At 44.8% G+C, this 19,639-nt stretch overlaps 1 protein-coding gene across 1 annotated transcript in view; it reads left to right on the forward strand.

Annotated features, from left to right (window-relative positions):
* The first annotated feature begins 6,345 nt into the window (after positions 1–6,345).
* LOC119393994 (uncharacterized) overlaps positions 6,346–19,639 on the forward strand; it is a 90,988-nt gene continuing 77,694 nt past the window's right edge. The window contains exon 1 of the mRNA XM_037661207.2: positions 6,346–6,607. Within this exon, the coding sequence (XP_037517135.1) occupies positions 6,514–6,607 (94 nt within the window). The 5' untranslated portion in view covers positions 6,346–6,513. The remainder of the gene's footprint in view (positions 6,608–19,639) is intronic.

Genomic DNA, 19,639 nt, shown 5'->3' on the forward strand with positions numbered 1-19,639 from the left:
TTATTAAGGAGGTCAGAAATGTGCCAGTTTCTGCTGTGGAACGTGATACGATACCATCAAACTGTCAAGATACGAGCCAATCTTTTCTTTTTTGTGCATTGAACGCAGCAGTGTTATCTAACCTCACGCGGAATTTGGGCATGCTTACCGCTTCTTTCTACCTTTTTATTCCTTAATATTGTTCCCCCAGCGTAGAATAGCAAATCAGACGGTGCGTCTGGTTGAATTTCCCGTCTTTCCTTCCTCCTCCTCCAAGGCACGTCATAGCTTTATCAAATTATTGCAACAGTGTTTAAAAAATCACATGGTCTCTTGTGCATTTGCCTATGACGACTCGAAAGTGAAAGCCATCTTCTCTTTCTTATCAGTCTGCTGTATTGACCCCCCCCCCCCTCTTCCTCGAAAGCTTGCTGCAACCAACGTGGTCTTGCAGTACCTCCGGGATAGGCCCATCTTTCACCACGCGACGATATCATGGGATGGCGTCATCATGTCTCTTCACATAATATGCCGACCAAGGGACGTCATGATGACGTCACGGTGAAGTCACGTACTTTGGCGACCTGTGGGGTCATGATGATGGCGTATTGTGACGTCACCACGTGAGGCCTTTTTGCCTCACTCGTGTTGACGCCTACGCCGACGGTCACCTTTCGCGTTTGATGAGGCATTTAAGGCTTCTGCCTTAATAAAGATCAGTCAGAGCTGGAAGGAACCCAGACATTCTACGTGACTTCCATGACAGCAAAGTATGTACCATAAAGCTACACCAGGGCTTCAAGCTGGTTCGGAAAAAGACTCCTACCCCCCCCCCCCCCTCCTCGAAAGCTCTCTGCGCGTAACATGGTTTTGCACTGTTCGCGAGCATTGGAAGCTTTTGCACCTCACGTGGTTTTGCAGTGCCTCCGACATCGACGATGACGTCACCATTTTAACATAGCAGGAATGCGTACAGCTGTACAAAATTCTAAGCGCGTCCAAAATAACGGCCGCTCTAATGCCCTACCGAGGCGAAATATTGCAACGATACAGGGATAGTATTACGACATCGTGCTGAATGTTGCCTCTGTGCGGTCAGTCAAAGTACTCGACGTTGGTAACGATCAACCTTGCCGTAGTGCTCCGCGGAGCGTCGATACAGTGCTGCGTCAATTTCGCGCTTTTTCAATAAGCTTTCACAACTATGTTACTAATGGGAAGTGCGGCTTGACAACGCGCAATGCTCTCCGCCTTGCGTTCCGCATCGCCTCACTGGGAGAGGAGATAGATTGCCTCCCACCGTCCCCTTCAGGTTTAGGCGTACTGCAAGCTTCCTACTTTTTATTATTTCTTTATCTTTTTCTTCCTTGCTGCCTTAGCGACAGCGGAAGCCGTGAGAGGCATGGGACTCGGAGCGTAGCGAGCAGCGGGTCGCTCTACTGTAATACACTAAGCCCGGTAAACCACCTGTCCCTTAATGGCGATATCCATTACATAGATTGAAGCGGGTCGGCCATGTAATGTGGCAGGTTTTCAGAATTATGAAAAAATGCCGCGGAAATGACCAACTAAAAATAAAGAAAGAAACTTACACTGTGGGCAGGATGTCAACCAGTAACTTTTCATCCTCGAGCCAGATGGTAGAACCGCTGATTATTATCATCGTCAGCATGAAGCCGCAACAACTGTATGCGTTCTCCAGTGACATACACCGCGATCGCATCTGGACCGTTACGAGCTACCGCTGTGTAACAGGTCCATGCATAATAAACCATGCCTGTGCCCTCTCTTCTAACTGCAGTCATCCTCCCGTTGGTGGTGCTGTTTTCTTCATGTTTCCGTTCAGAATTAGAACGCACGCGATGTACAGCAGCACAGCTTTTGACAGAAACAAGCGAAAGAACACAAGACATTGTGCTGGTCCTCTATTCACGATGGTCTTGATGCATGGTCACCAGGGCTAAAAATTCTATGACAGTCAGGCAGTTTTCGTTTTCGCACATGAACTATACGTCCAGGCGGTAATACTTTTCCGCAGCTAAAATGACAGTGACGTGACTAATTAATAAAATACTCGTTAATTAAGTTTTTAACTATTGATATGAGGGCAGCCGTTTACATTAGAAAGTTGTAGTGGGGGCCAATTTAGAAATCACGAAAGTTGCACGTAATTAGAGATATTCATCATCGAATATTGAAGCCGATACCGATACTGACCGCGCCAGGCACGCAGGAAAGCAACCGCTCTGTTTCATCAGACCTGAACTACGCGCGACAACGAAGTTACAAAATTTAAATTGCGGCGCCTCGAAGCGGAAAGTCTTCAGCGAAATTGGGAAGCCTTCTGATATAAACGCCCCGCCACGGTGGTCTAGTGGTTATGGCGCTCGACTGCTGACCCGAAGGTCGCGGGATCGAATCCCGGCCGCGGCGGCTGCATTTTCGATGGAGGCGGAGATGTTTGAGGCCCGTGTACTTAGATTTAGGTGCACGTTAAAGAACCCCAGGTGGTAGAAATTTCCGGGGCCCTCCACTACGGCGTCTCTCATAATCCTATCGTGGTTTTGGGACGTTAAACCCCAGATATTATTATTATTATATTCTGATATACACGAGAAGACAGTTTATTCTTTCGATGCGATGTGTGGTGCTTATCTGTTTCTTTCTTAAACTATAAACAGAAGCGAAAAACTATTTCGTCTATCTGCAAGAAGAAGCGCCGCAGCGGCTGCTCCTGAATTTTATGTTTCATAGGAAAAGAAAAGGTTGATATCGCGTTTTCTTTTCTTTTCCATTTTTTCTCGCGCACAGCTCGAAATAAACAGAAAAGCTCCGAACCCCACACGCAAAGGTAAGGCGATCCGCTGGCGCAACTGAGACGACTTGCCGTCTTTCACTAAAAGATACGGCCTGGACGCGCCTTCATTCAAACTTCGTCACTGCCTTGTCACGTGTAGTTCTGGTCTGATGTATCAGAGTGGTCGCGTTTTTTGCGTGCCAGGCGCGGTCAGTTTCGGTATCGGGCCTAAAATTCGATGACGAGTGTCTCTAATTACGTGCAACTTTAGTGATTTCTAAAAAATGGGTATGCCAAAAATTGGCACGCACTACAACTTTCTAACCTGCCCTCAAGTCAATGATTTAAAAGTTAATTAACGAGTTCTTGTTAATCAGTAGCAATCAGTGTCATTTTAACTGCGGCACTGTATTTCCGCCTGGACGTGGAGTTCGTGTGCGAAAACGATAGGAGCCTTGCTGTCACGATTTTTATGACATCTATATTGTCTAAAAAACATCTTGCATGTCGTAGTTGTAAGACATGTGTATGTTGTATCTGTGTGCAATCACACAAGGATGGATGCTCTGCTAGCTGTAATCTTTGTTCTAGAAGAGTCGGGGGGGGGGGGGGGGGGGGCGGAAGAACACGTGTGTCGTACACGCACTTTTATGAACTAATTTCACGGCTGGCGTAGAGGGATTCTTTTCGCATGGGCAACTCTGCGCGCCACCTAAGCTGTGAGGCTTCCGTATGCACGCAACTATCATGTATAGCAAACAAGATAAACAAAGTAGAAGTAATCGTATTTGCATGCAGGTAACAGAACGTAACCAGGTAAAAACTAATATTTGGAGTTAAGGAAACTTTCATGGCATGCAATGAACTAGATGTTCTTGCGTTATGAAATACGCGAGGTGGCCACCATCGAGTGGCGGCGGCCATTCCATGTTGCTTAGCGTATAAAGCAAAGGAACGCAAAACAAAAACGCCAACGGTGATCTTTTTTTTATACCTGTAGGCGGCGGCGCACTGATGCTTTTCCAATATTCCCACTCCCTGTTCGCCTCACCTCTCCCCTCCTCGTGGAGAACCTTCCTCCTTTCATGCATTCACGACGCTTTGGAGCGCATTGGCCATGGTCAATGGCCTCCATCACTTCAGGTAACCTCGCCTACAAAGACGATTCTTCGGAGAATACTTTGGCAACGGGTCGTTTGGCAGGCAAAATGCGTAGGCAAGGTGCATTTATTAAACACTTTGACACTAATGAACTCCCTCGCGGAGTCGTTACGGCGCAGGTACGTGAATTAGACGTCGATGTGATGCCATTCTGCGCGCCGCTTTTGGTGACGGAGTAGTACGAACGGTGGCTGAATAACGATCCGTTACATGCCTCCTGCGCAGGCGTCATGTAAGGTGACGTGTGTCCTTATATATTCTGTTCTCCTGGCTTCATTAAAGTGTTGAAAGTTAGCGCCTGTATGCCATACGTGTTTTTTGTCCTCGTCTGTTTGTGCGCTTAGAATTTATTGATCCGTTCAACGTTACACGGGTATTCGCTCGGACATAAGACGACATCCCCGTAAGTGCGAGGAACACGATTCGTAAAACTGCGTGCACCGTCACAACCGAGTTTCATATGAAAGAAATATGTGCGAGTTAACGTGGACAGGTATTTAGTTCGTGGAGGTACAACGCAACAAATAAAAAAAGATTAAGGATCGTTGCCGGGTTGTGGTAATGTGATTGATATTCGTTTATTCGGGAAGTCCTCTTCGCAACTCTGCCTGAAAAATTGCCCAAGCTGCCGCTATTTCGGCAAGAACTTCTCTTTGATGTGGCGCGGTCGTAAGAAGTACGGGTACTTCAGTTCACAAGGTTGTCAAATCCATTTTTTAATGTCCTTCCGTAAGCGCTAATGAGATTACAGTTTCAGTAGCAAGGTTTCGTTAGTTCCCTTTAATTCGTTAGGCGCTGCAGGAAATTATTAAACGCAATTCGTTTCACTTTGAAGAATAAATTGATTTGCGATGTATGTCCTCAGCAGGTGTTTTACTTCGGCTCCTTATATTTTAACAAGCATGCTTCGCTATTTACCACGATTACTAGAAACGTCAGAAATTCGAGTTTTTAATTCGGTAGTTTTCTACAAAAAATGACAGCGCCATTCGGTAAGAAGCTCTTGTTACAGCGGAGGAAGTTTTATTCGTATTATACATGTGACTCTAAAATGCTAATATGTTATCGCTATAAGACTAGTTCGAGACATCACGAAAGCGAACTTTCTTACGCACTGCACGGGAGTAAATACACACAGGGCACGGGTCGTCAGCACAGGGTCACAATCAAAGCCACTCGAGGCTGCATGGGTTTATGTAAGCCTATTGCTATAGAAAAAAAGTTGCGTTGACTCAGAAGGCATGATTTCCTGTGTTAACGGACCCCAGGTGGACGAAATTACCCGGTGCAGGCTACGGATGATCAGACAGATTTAGTGTTCAAGTAAAAGTTCCACCATTCGCTGAGCGCAGTCTCCGTCTTCGTTCGCTGTGATTTTTTAACGGCAAGTCGTCGAATATGCTATGCCCATATGCTAAGCAAATATGCTAAGCCCACTATGCTAGACAAGTCGAAGCATCCTCTGTGAGCTTCACAAACCTCAGAAAACCTGCAACACTAGCTATACTTTTATGCTCGCGCTTTCATCTGAAATGCTCACGGTCCTCTTAATAAATAATTGTACCGTGATATAGCCGCCGAGTCAGCTTACCCCGGCTGAACCGAAAGTCGTGGGTCAGCGGGGTATGGGTACTGTGCGATGTCAGCGCACCTTTAAAAATCCCATGTGGATGAAGTTGCCAAGCGCCCTGCGCTATAGGGCGTGCTTCATAAGCACGTCGTCGTTTTGGTTAGTAAAACACCGGAAATTATTGAGTTAGCTCACCTTTCAGCTAAGATGCCCTTCTTCTCAAAACACAACTCTAACTGTAACGCAACTCTGGTATCTTAGCGCAGAGCAAGAAAATGCTAGTAACACAGACTAGGTTATAGATTTCTGTTATGATACTTTGCGATGAGAATGCAGTGAATGAAGTTGCAGTAGCCGTTTGTAAAGAAAAAAAGAACTTACGATGAGCTCATCCAGCTCATGTGCTGTTTGTTACGCGCCGGCCTGGTATTCTTATGATCACCGATTTTAAGATAAAGTTTAGTGATTGTTGTACGTGATGCGGCGATATGCCAGATACTAAGAGAAAATCGGAGACATAGTTGCGTACATTAAACACAGGTGTGTTAGGGTCAAACTTAAATTTGGATAACATAGATGCATTACTGGTTTCAGCAGCAGCCTTCTAAGTGCATTGTATTATGAAAATTCAGCGCTTTTTATATTCTATAGGGAAATAAAGACCGAGCGGACTGCGTTACCCCCAATTCAAGTTCATTGGAACACTCGCCGAGATCCACACGGAGGGGCCCGAGACAGTCGAAAGCTCGGAGTTCTCGTCGCTGCCGCCGGGGGCAGCACGGTGGTGCGCGCGGCCACCCGCGCGAGCGCTCGTGGTTCGTTTCGCGCGCGGCTTGGAGCGCCACTTGGTCGAAGAGAGGCTCATCGGCACTGTGCGCGGTGGGTGAGCGCGTCTCCGCGGCCCGAACTCTCCAAGCGTCTTTTCGCGCGCCCGTCATCGGACAACCGAGGATACAAACACCGGCTCACAAGAGTACGACGCGCGGCGTACACAGCTACACTGAGGATGATGCGCCATCGCCTCGTGTCGGTATCCGTCGCTTCGCGCTCTTACTCCAGCTGGACGGCGCTCGCGCTCTGCCACGTGATCGGCTTCGTCGGTGAGTAGTTTTCACTGCTGCTGTCTACGTATAATAATTGTTGGCGTTTAACGCCCCAGAACCACGATATGCTCATGAGGGACGTACGCCGTAATGGAGGGCTCCGGAAATTTCGACCACCTGGGGTTCTTTAACGCACACCTAAATTGAAATACACGGGCCGTCTGAACGAGTTGCAGCAACCAATCATAATTAACGCGTAATTAAATGTTTCATTACTGTCTAGTATGTTCCATTTTTGCATAAAAATATTTATATCTTAGGCGCAACTCGCATGTGCACTTTGATTGATTGTAGACATTTACTGCAAAGAAAAAGAAAAACACTTTTTACGTTCCTTCTCGAACGTGGTATGTCGAATGACCCGTCGAACATTGCATTGCCTTCACCAAAGTGATCGGCTGCGGTCATGTACATGCACCACATTGAGTCAAGGCACTCTGACCATGCAGAGGTTGGCACAGCATTTACGCGACACTTCCTACTCAGAATAAAACGTGCGTCTAGTACAGAATGTTCCTGCAGCCACCCTGACGAAGATGTACATCATCTACTTATCGAGTGCAAAAAATATGAATGACAACAAAAAGTATTACGAGCAAGTCTACTACTTTTAGATAGAAGGCCTTTCAAGTGAAGAAAATACTATAGGTCCATGGCCAACGACAAGTCTTCAGAAAAGAGCGCTTGTCGCCTTGGAGAAGTTTCTTGAAGAATCGAATATTTTAAGGAAATATTGACCTACTGTACACGATGTCGATTTTCCCTTCATACTGAAATAAATGTGTAATGTTGTGATTTTATACGTAATCATTTGTGCCAGTGTGTTTTCCTGAGTATGTCAAGCAATAGAGAATACCTGAGTTTGTCTACATGTGAGCTGACGTTTCCTATTTGAACTTGTGATACAACACTTGTGGAAATATGGACCTATTAGACGCATCTGAACTGCCATGTGATGTTCGGCTGTGCGCATTTTCACATCGTGTGTTCTACTGCATTACATTCTGTGCCCTTATTATTTTTCTTACTACATATTTTGTCTGCTAAGCGAGAAGGAGCCGGTGCCACCATAATATCACTAACCTCTCATATTTCATCATTCCAATAAAAAAATAAAGGTTCAACCCATCGCATGCGCAATGTTATTTTGATCTTTCTTGGGCACTATAGTCTAAATAAGTGAAAAAAAAAGAACAAGTTGCGTCCACATATGTGGACAATGCGCCTCAAGGGGTTAAAAAAAATGAAAAGAACGGCTCATGAAACGCATGAGGTTTCTCCCAGTGAAATGACCCACAGGCAATAAAGACAATGGCAAGCTGATCTAACCTGTCAGAAACAGAATCCGAAAGTTTTCAGCCCTTTTACAGGGCCTCTGATCGCAATTTCACTAACGAATGTGTTTCCGTTAGTTACACAAAAATTATGCGAGGCGCGGGGAACTTTATTAAAATTAAACAAAAAGTTGTTCAGTAGGCTGAACTGGCTACGAAACGCAATATTTTGTTTCTAATATACTCTCTACATACGAGGGCAATGTGGTCAAAGATGTCTACGTTAAGGAAGATGTTTCCTTACGCACTGGTCGTGACTGCCACAAAAATAGCATACTTGAAGTGTTAATGATGCCGTCAACGTTGGATTATTTGAAATGAGCCGCAGTATATCTAACGCACTATCATTTCCATATTCAAGTGCTCTTGATGTGTAAAAGCTAGCTCACAAAGTAGCTTACCAAATAAGAAAACATTGCTACACCTTTTTAGCACCTAGAAGACGACGTCAAGTTAAATTTGCCGTACGATAGGGAAATCATTGTGAGTTTGCCACTACAACCTCTTAAGACATTTTGTTCATTATAAGCTCGAGGTTGTAGGTTTGATCTATCCTGTGTTTTTCCATGATTACGCTATGCAGAGAAAATACAGGAAGGAAAGAGAATTTTCTTGTATAGACTCCACTTTGAGCACGTGCGCGCTAAAGAACTCAGTATAGTGGAGATTAAGCCGGAGTACCTCCATTACTGCATGTCTCAATTCAATCGGAGTTTCGGTGCACAGCGTCTGTGAATACGCATTTATAAACGATGAAACGTTCGTTGTTGAGTGAACTGCCCCAGTGACACAAAGATTGCTTTGTAACTGTAGCAGGTGTTGTACGTAATTCAGCGCGCGATATTTGGCGCCACTACGCAGGATCCAAAACTGCGAAGTATTATCTGCGCATGTGACGATTCTGTAAATGTTTCGTAGCGAACGTGACACGTGTGTGAATAGATAAGTGAGGTGATATCTCAATTTTGTCTTGTTTGAAATACTTTTAACCCGAGTGTTCTTGTGAATCAGTGTTTAGCAGATATAGATATAGGCAGTGACCTTTTGAATTTGTCCTACTTTAAGCTTCCAGTTCGTGGATTTTTCAGTATGAAACAATAAAAAAGTAAGAAACCAATCACCCCTTGAACACCAGCCTCAAATATTTCTCGATTTTTCGGTCACGGACAACGTTGACTTTTCGATCACAACCTACCACGCCGACGCCGGCATTACTGCGAAAGAAGCTCTTTAACGCTATCGCGTTAGAAGAAACAATTGGAGCCTTTCTCCTATGCAGAAAATGGGGGCAAGCAAAGCCTGGCGTTTGCGTACCTGACCTATCACTTTTAAAGACGCTAGTCTTTCTTGGGATACTTAAACGCAGAAATTTTGGTCTGTCTGTCTGTCTGTCTGTCTGTCTGTCTGTCTGTCTGTCTATCTGTCACACGATTCAGCCACCCGGCCAAAGTTTGAGCACTTGCTGAACGCCCAGTCATCTTGAACTGGTAGCTGCGTTCGTACTTGTGAACATTGTCGATGAAAAAGCAAATATTACGCATATCTGAGGCGCAACATCGATACGTAAGTGTTCGGTGGTGTGTTCCTTTACTAGAAAATGCACAGATACGTAATTCTAAAGGCCCTAGTGTTTCTTACGCTGCGCTGAAACGGCGCAGAAACAGCCGGCAGAAAAAAAAAACGGATGGCAGAAGACTATCGTCTTTCGACGACATTTGCAGCGTAGCACGCAGATACGCGGCCAGTTTTTCTTTCTTTCTTTCTTTCTTTCTTTCTTTCTTTCTTTCTTTCTTTCTTTCTTTCTTTCTTTCTTTCTTTCTTTCTTTCTTTCTTTCTTTCTTTCTTTCTTTCTTTCTTTCTTTCTTTTGAATTGCGCAATCCTCCCCCTTAACTTTTTCCTTCCTCCATGCTGGGCATTGGAGCTTCACCCATGTGCTTAGCAGAGCAACACTTCTGTTGCTACTGTCAACAACGACGGTCATGCATGAAACGATAAGATGCAACAATAGAAGGTAACAATGAAATGTGGCGACGTGAAATGACAAGTGACTTCGATAAAAGATCAGATTTCCACATCAGAAACGGCTGATCGCTACAAGCCCCACGATCGAGAGAGCATCAGTTGTTGGAAAACGGTGCATACAAATACACACGTGACCGGAGCACATTTGCACCCTCGTCATCATCATCGTCGTCGTCATGAACATGAGAACCTGGGGTGCTATTCTGGACACTGTCAAATTACGCCGTATTGTCAAATTTCGCAATGTCGGCATTTTAAGCTAATCAGAGATGCCGTACCAGCCCTCTGGGCCAATTAGTGTTGATCAATGGCCGAATGTGGTAACGTGGCAGAATTTGACAGTGTCCAGGATGGCACCCCTGCATCGTGTATACGGGAACAGAAGTGTCCAGGGCGTGAGATTTCAGCAAAGGTTGAATTTACGCTTAGCCTGACATATAATTTCTAATAACCAAACGTTTCAGCCTGTAGTGGTTTTTGGGACTTAAATAGATATTCGTCAAGTTAAATTGGTTATTCAATAACAACGAAGAAATTCACATTTTTTTCCCTGGAGCCCGCATCCTGATGACTTTTGTTTCCGGAGGTAGACATGCGCATGGGCATGCTGACCCTCCGTCAACCCGAGATCAATCAGCATGGCCACACGAATAACGCCTACAATTATGACGCCAACACCAGCTGGCGAAACGAGAAAAAAAAAAAAGAAAGAAAGAACGCGCGGCTGTTCACATGCACGCCTAGAACGAACGAGCGCAACGTTATGCGCTGCACTGAATGCCGGATAAGCAGGACATCGCCTGACATAGCAAATGAGCGGTAGTGAACGTCCGTTGATGGCAGGCACGGCTGTTCACTTAATTAGATAACTTTTTTAGCTTCAGCGTGATTATAGCGTCGGTCTCAGAATCTCGTCTTCTTTTTCTTTTTTTTTTAATCAGATCAGCGATTGCTCTGGCCGAGCGCAGCGTCTGCCCTCGCCATTCAAATTTGATCGCCGCCTCTGCTTCGGGAAAGCAAGTGAAGCGGTGATTTCAGAGCATCACCAGCCCCTCGTCTCGATCAATTCTTTAGTAGATCTAATTTTCGCGATTACACATCCCTCAATTTAGGCAGCGTGATTATCTCATAGCCCAACTCAGAGTTCAAAGCTTATGCCGCAATTAATTCCACATTAGCAGCATGACGACAGGCTCACTCATAAGCGCTTACTCGACCTTCTTTAGCCGTGATTGAGGTGTCCTTATGGTAAACTTGAGAAATGCGGTACTGATGCCAACTAAGAATCAGCGAGGCATTTTGTCTTGTCAAATAAACCATGAAATGTTTCGAATTTCCTGCATTAAATGGTAGCCTAACAATATCACGCACTTAAGTTGTATCTCTGATGCCATCGGCTTAGTAACTCTCGTCCTGTATAATTTGCTATATGACGTCAGTCTAATCAATTACTTTATTCTGACGCTTCGACCGCGGATGCATGGAGAGGGCTACGTAAGGCGCAGGCGTGTGTGCATGCCAGTCTCCATTACACTGTCCCACCCGCTGTTAACATATTCTTATTACAACACTGTTTCGGCAAATTAAAAGTTTATTTCATCATCATCATCTTAAACCTGGTTTGATGCGATCGCCGCGATAGGCATTGATCAAGAATGAACACCCAGGTGCACTCAGAGCAGCGATGGCAAATTACTTCTAAAACTTAAATAAATTAGACTACTAGTTAGATTTCTTAATTAAAAAATATAATTGAGTTACATCAAAAATTACAGCTGGCCGAAAGAAATCACATTACATTACTATTGCCCTAAAAAGTAATGAATATACTTTGAAAGTACTTTAACAAACGTTCATCATTCATGAACTAACTCATCTGCATTTAATTTGACACATACGCACTAAAATCTCAGATATCTTTGTTGCATCGCTGAAGAAGCTGCGACTGCGTCACACGCGTGATGTTTGACACTCAGATGAACCCGTCTTTGTCATTAATGCGAGAACCTTAGGTGCCTCATCAAACGCGAAAAGTGACCGTCGCCGTCATCACAAGTGATGAAAAAAAAAATCATTATGTGATGACGTCACCATGTGGCATCGTCATGACGTCATAGGTCGCCAAAACTTGTGACATCATTGAAACCATAGGCGAGCGCAGGGTTCCCCATTAAAGTCTCACTGCAGCGCACCCCCCCTAATCCCCCGCCCGTTGGTCGATTTCAAAAAGAAAAAAGAAAAAAAAAGCTGCTAGGTCTGTCGGTCTCAACGTGGGAGCGGCCCGCAACGCGGAGAGCGGCCTATTGGACCTAAATAAAGTTCTTCCACCCATCTATTCATCCATCGCAGTGGATGAAAAAATAAAAATGAAGCGATATGGCGTGCTTCCCACATTGGCCTGCCTTTGGTTCCCAAATTTACGGAAGTAAAAATGGCCAGTAAATGAGTGGTTTTCGGCCGCCATTGTCGAAACGTGCATGTTCATAACCTTGCACTTTAAAGAATGACAGCACAGGTACGACTGACTGCGTAAGGTATGGAGCAAACTTCGTGCCCCACTTAAGTTGATAGGGGGGGGGGGGCGACCGCCCCCTCTGCACCCCTGGTATGCACGCCTATATGATCGAGACGTTCACTGTGACAATACATGACGTGATGTAATGTTTACACAGCTATTTATCCCGCTATTTTCTTTTAACTGTAGTATGATATTTTGTATATATTTTTGAATGAGGGAATTCCGATTGGGTAGTGGCATTTTTTGTCGGCTCCTCTGCAGAAATATACCTCAGCAGGCATGATCGCACGGACGGTTCAATAGCACTCTTTGTCCTTGTGGGCCTATATATTGAATAATCTTAGACGACGTTGTGTCGTTTTAGAACTGCCGAACGCGTGAAGCGCTGGGTGTATCTTGTTTCTTTGCTGCGTGTGATTGTACGTGTCTTTTCTGTGAGCCACGCAACTTTATCCTTGATTTATCAAAGATGAAGAGTTCCAGACAGGTGTCGTCTTCAATTTTTTCCTAATGAAGCTTACATTGTAAAGCAATATTCGGCCGAAGTTCCAGCTGTTCTGAGAAATAAGATAAGGATGGATGAAGATTACAGAGATCGGGTGCCGTGTGCATGCTGCACGCAATGGTTACGCCTTTCAAGGCGTGTATTCATAACCACCGCGGCTGCTATAGACACGATCTTATTGCGTCGCAATAGGGCGAGTAGCTAGAAAAATACCCTATGACAAGTTCAGTGCAGTACATTTTCATTTGCTCCCCTTTGACCGCCCCCCCCCCCCTTTTCTCCAAGTGCACACATAGCCAAAACGCAACGCATAGGTTTTTCACCTCCCTGCTCGCTCCGAAGGAACTGACTTTTCTGGGGTGGCCCCCCAATTAAGATGTCCTGGCGCCGCCCCTGCTACCGCGACGTTTAACAATGATTAAAGCAAATAGGGCGTCTAATTGCGAAATGAATGCAAATAACGGCACTATATTTAAATCTAAACTTATAGTGGCCTTACACAGATCGAGGCTGGCGTCGTCCTCGACCCCTGCTGCACTGCACCCAACTTGACGTACAGTACCGATTCCTATACAGCGTCAAGTAATTAGCTGTGCTCCTCTGCGGCACAAGGCTCGCGCGATAGAAAAAGAGCAGGGAGAAAAAGTTTGTTTCGCGCCATTCCGTTGTTTCGGAGGCGCCGCGGCATAAACACGCCGTGCCCGCGTCACCGCAGAGCGGCTCCACTTTCGCGTCGCGAAGCGTGAAGAAGCGTGGTCAGTAATTACTCGCTTTTACAGCGCTGTTCTCTCCCGCCTCGGTTCTTGTGTTTGTGTGCGTGCTTTACCAACGTGAACCGAGGCTGGCTTTCTCCCTTTTGCTATATGGAGAGTCTCGGCGGGTTTTTGCCGTCGATGTCGCCGTGCCGGTATGTATATCTTTATTTTTTTAGTCTAGAAGCACTTCTTTACGTTGTTATGAAGAGGAGGACGCACGGCCGGAAACTTAGTCAGAGTAAAAAAAAAAATAAGGTACGGATCCCCAAGGCATGAAAGGAATGCGAACGTAACAGAAGAAAATTATCGCCATGGAAAAGGTGGCAAACGCGATGGGGGAGCGGTGTAGTGGCTGCGATACGCGCAGTCTTTCTCGTTTCACTCTTTGTGCTCCGTTTTGCTCTCGTGCCTCCCCGCCATCACCTCGCGGCGTTCCAACCCTAACGGACCCAGGGAAAGTTCATACAACAAAGGCTGACAAGAGAAAGGAAGCAAACGCCGAGAATGAACATTAACAGGGCCGTCACGCTCTGTTTGCATGAAGCTTTATTGTTTTAAGCGCGTAGGACTTCTGCGACGTGCCGCGAGTGGGTGATGCGTCAACGGAATTCATTAGAAACGCGCGCGTAAGCACGCGGGCTCTTTCGCCTTCTTCGGTGAGAGAGCAGAAAACTGAGTTTTTCTTTTTTTTTTTCCGCTATTGCACGGATTCGCGTCGGCACTGTCCGCAGTGTCGCGACGGCAAAAAGAATGAAAGGCCGTTATGGCACTACGCAATAAACTCGGTTCGTGAAAACTAGATTGGAGGTCTATAGGGATGCGGAGGTTCACGCGTAATTAAATTTTTGCATCACCGCTGGAGCGTATAGAGTACTATAAACACGGTGCTTTGGAGTTCTTGCACGTTGCTACGGATTTTTTTCACCCTTGTTTCTATGTGTCGTCATCGTGCAAAGCGAGACATTGTTTTCAAGAAAGCAGTCAGTCGAGTTAGTCTACATTCGTTTATATAGGTATATCTGTTTTTGAGATTGTGCCGGTATAGAGACGCGCAAGAAAAGCCTATTGGCAGTGTGAACAAGGATTTAAACACTCCCGCCGGTCTCGCGGGACCCGTTCATCAGTCGTTAAGGTTGGTTAGTCTTGGCTGGATGAGACAATAAATAATTAACAATAAAATATAATTATTTAATTACCAAATGGTCGATTGTTCGATCGATCGATGTATTGAACAGTTGAGTGACAGGAACGAGCATCGCTAGTGCGGAAGTTAGGAGCGACTTGGCTAATTGGTTGATTGATTGAGAGAAACAAACCGCCCATTATGGAAGCTAGGAGAAACGTGGTTGGCTAAATGACGTAATGATTGATGGGTGTATTAATAATTAATAAATAATTAATTAGACGTGAATAAACGACAGTCGCCCCTGTTATTGTTGATCTTCTGGCTTTCTTTATATGAAAAGGCCTGTACACTTCTCCATTGTTTTTGCGCTGCTTACACACGATAAAGGCAGAAAGTACTCGTTTTGGTGGCACGCGGTCCACCATTCCACAATCGTACGCTTGAGCTTTGCAGACTGGCCCGAACTGCGCAACAGTGATCTTAAGAAAAGTTCAAACGTTCTTGCAATGCTCAAAACTGAATTCACGGCTTTAGAGATGCTACAGAGTAGTGCACGTGTATATATACGGCCCCTCCATTTCTCAATCATCGCCTCTCTTGGCCCAGTGGAATATATAATTACTTTATTTATTTTTAAAAATAAATTCTGTTAATCCTCTCTTAAGGGTCATTATGATCGGGGAAAGGACGACGTTTTATGTCCACTAGGCAGACACCCACTTCAGCAACATCTCGCATCCGTAACTTAGACACACACTTATACAAATACATAAAAAAAACATTACAACGAAACAAGACACCTTTGAATCTCAATAACGATAACTAAAGCTCGGCTATATTCATCATAATGAATCACAAAATATACACTGAATAAGCGCATATGTATTTATTATTACTTGTATTTACTGCACAATTCGGCCTCCTATTTCACGCCTCAATGACGTCAGGAAAAAAAATAATACCATAACACTTAGCTTAAGTAAACCTTTGAGCGCAAATAGACGACGCAACACCAAGAAAGAGAAACACGCACCACAAGCGCTTGCAGTGTGTGTTTCTCTTTCTTGGTGTTGCGTCGTCTATTTGCGCTCAAAGTTTTACTTAACCATGAAATACCAACTAGTCCACCTAGCTATAAAGTAACAGAACACTTAGCTGTCACAGCAAATTATTCCCGCTGGTTGCCGGCTCTGGTAAAGCATCATCCCCATAAGCCGCTGTATACTACGTATGTTTTCACCCCGTGTAACGCGCGCGATTTCATTATAGTGAAATCCTGGTTTGAGATAGTTGGTACTGGTTCACAACTGAGGAAGCTTTTTGGCATAAAGTGAACACATAACAACACAGTATTGTGTTCCACTCTGTTATGTGCCCTCGTTCAATTTGCGCCGAAAAGCTTCCTCAGTCATCATCATAGTGGTGATGCCAACATTGGTAATGATATTAATATCTCCGAGCTCTTTCAGACAATGCTTTCATCCATCCAGCTGATTCCAAAATCTCTAAAGAGGTTCAGTATTTGCCTGCTTTCAAGCGCTAAACCATTTGTCGTCGCACGGCGCCTTAATGCAATGCCCAAAATTCATGCCTTCGCTAATTTCGTTTTCCTCGCTCTCTATTCATTCGTATCGAAACTACCGACCGACTCGTGGGTTTGAAACTAAATTGAAATTTCTGAAAAGAGAGCGCCGTCACAGCGGTATCATTGAAGCGCCGCTCGAATTGCGAACCTTCCTTTGCTAATGGCAAGAAAACGGCGTTATCTAAGCGTACGACGGTGGCGCTAAAGAAATTGCGGACAATGAGGAGTCTGCTGCCGAGAGGTGCTAAAGAAATCGCACCGAATTACACTGCGAATAAAAAAGACGAAGCGGTCAAAACTGTGATCTTAAGGAAAAGAAAAAGGGGAATGCGCTCAGCGCCCGTCACGATGCCTCGGAAAGGAAGCGAAATCAAAGAACTCTTCTCTAATGTGGTCCTTGGTGGAGATACGAAATTAAGACTTCCGATCTCCCGTCGCAAAAGAAATTCTTGCTTGAAGGCAGACTTCGAGAGCTCGCTCGCTGCGTGCCTGTGACAGCGCCAGAGGCGACCAAAGTGAGATGCCACGGAAGCTAAGAGAAATAAAAAAACGTTTGGCAAGTTTTTTACAAAAGGAACTGTCTTAGTGTGTCAAACATTTAGTGGCGCGAGACGAAGTCATAGCAATGCAGATGTATTACTCTATTATACTGTTACACGAACGGCTAGCCAACTTTACTGGATCGCAGCCAACGTTAGCCAGCATATATCCATGTTAGACAACACTAATGCTAACTAGTGTTGTCTAACAGTCACTGCTAACTTACACCAGCCAGCATTACACAGTGCTGGTAGTACGCGAGTATATGCGGTAGGCTTCACACAAACTATACAGTGATAATAGGAAATAGTAAAAATGTATCTTATATTTCGTCTTAATTGAAGTCTCGTTCGTGTGTCGCAGTTACAACACTACAGGTACTTTCCAAGGGTGTACTGGGAAAATCGTTCCACAGGTGCTGACACACAAGCTGACCGAGAAAATGATTTTCAAGCCCTGGTCTACTTCCTATAAATTTTGTCGCATTATAAAAGAGAAAACGGCCAAGCCGGAGCCAAAACATAAACCAACCGAGCAGAGACCCTGATTAGTGGACAAGCGCTGACAAGGCTCGATTCGGATGCGGCAAATGCCGCTACCCAAGCTTTTACGTGGAAGAAAACACTTCTCCTCGAGGGTACTTTATGGAAAAGAGACTATCATCCGGCAACAGCCGTATTCAATCCCGTCGCGCACTCGTGCAGAAGCGAATAAGCAAAAAGAAAAGGAAACCAAGTTTCCGGTTGTTTTCACCCTGAGGCAGCAGCATTTGAAAAGTACCTTGGAGTTCACGGTTCACCTAAAAGAAGTGATCGCGATTTTTACGAAGCGGGCGCGCACTCAAACGCTGTACGCGTGTCGTACGTGGAATCGGATATAGGGAGCGTGTAATCCAGAATGAAAAGGCGATACGTTAATCTCTGCATCTGTGGCCGATATTCTTTAAGGACAGCGAAACCTTTTCAGCAGCAATGACAGCTCAACTGTCAACAGCGGACGCGTTGTTATTTATGTCCTTTAGGAACTATGGGCACATACAACAAGGTTGCATACAATCTATTTATATTTCGCAATAGACCGACGTTGTCGTTAAAGCTACGGTAAAGCGCGAGCCTCAGCGAAGAACCAAATGGCTGCGTTTCTATTTTTTTTGTTGTTGTTGTTAATAAACCTATTTTAACAGCGAAGCTGTTTAAGGTATCCCTAACTTGTGCTCCGTCGTGCAAAACACCGCAGATGGGCATGCGCCACAAGAATTGGGCAAGACCCACAACCGTGTAGAGCAGGTGCGAGCGTTAAACGAAAACTCTGCTCGGTGAAGTAGAGCACGTGAAACACGTGAAAGAGAGAGAGAGAGAGAGAAAGGAAGAGATAGAAAGAAAGAGAGACAGAAAGAAAGCAATACAAAGAAAGAGAAAGATAGAGAGAAATAAAGGGAATAAAGCCATAAAAAGATAGATAAAAGATAGACGACAGAGAAAGAGAGAGGAAGACATAGAAAGAAACAGACTCGAAAAAGAGATAAAAAACATAGAGCAAGACATAAAGAGAAAGAAAGAGAGAAATAAAGAGAAACAAAGGAAGAGAGAGAAGCAGAGAGAGAGAGAGAGAGTAAGAAAGGGAAGGAGGTGAAATAAAGATAGAAATATTGAGGAACAGAAAGAAATAGATAGAGAGAGAAAGAAAGGCACAGAAAGTAATCGGTAGAAAGAAACAGATACAAAAAAGGAGAACAAAAAGCAGAGATAAAGAGAAAGGAAGAGAAGAAAAAAAAAAGAAAAAAGATAGAGAAACAAGGAAGCCCACCTATCAGCGCTCTTAATTCAGATGTACTTGTTCAGATGTACTTAATTCAGATGGCTAGTTGGTTGGCTAGTTGGCTAGTTAATTCAGGCATGGCACCGATAATGCAACGCTGCCATAATTTTTTTTTCACTCTTCATTTTTCTCGGCTCTGCCGCGTTCATAACATGTACACCGCCCGGATCCAAAGGGTCCAAGTGGTAGGCGAAGCACGGCTTACATCATTAGCGAAGCACAGAAATAGAAATCGCGTGATTAGAATTCTTGTGATAAGCGGGATCTACATACAGTCTCACGCCATGACCTACCACGGTGGTCTTGTGGTTATAGGGCTCGACTTATGACCCGAAGGTCGCTGGATCCAATCCTGGTCGCGTCGACCGCATTCCGATGGAGGCGAAATGCTGGAGGCCCGTGTGCTTAGATATAGATGCACGTTAAAGAACCCCAGAAGTTTTCGAAGCCCTCCTCTACGGAGTTTCACGTAATCATATCATGGTTTTGAGACGTAAAACCTTAACAATTATGTATTATATATTTGTCTCACGCCATGCTTCTTTCTATACTATGAAACGAAGAATTGCAAGACCAAATATCACGAGGGCTGGATGGGAAACAACGATCGCTGAAACAGGTCAGTTACGGTCCAGGCTTCTAATGTCGATTCAACAAGAGAGAGCTAAAGAAAGCTAAAGAGACAGGGGGTGGATTAACCCGGTCAAGCTCATTTGGCCAGCCTCCAAAGGCAAAATGGTATGAAAGACGTGAAGGAGGAACAGAACGAAAGAGAGAAGGAAAGTTGAGCACGTTGGTGACCGTTGCCACAAGGGACCTGTACTT

The sequence above is a fragment of the Rhipicephalus sanguineus genome, chromosome 5 (assembly GCF_013339695.2).
Source record: "Rhipicephalus sanguineus isolate Rsan-2018 chromosome 5, BIME_Rsan_1.4, whole genome shotgun sequence".
NCBI lineage: Eukaryota > Metazoa > Arthropoda > Arachnida > Ixodida > Ixodidae > Rhipicephalus > Rhipicephalus sanguineus.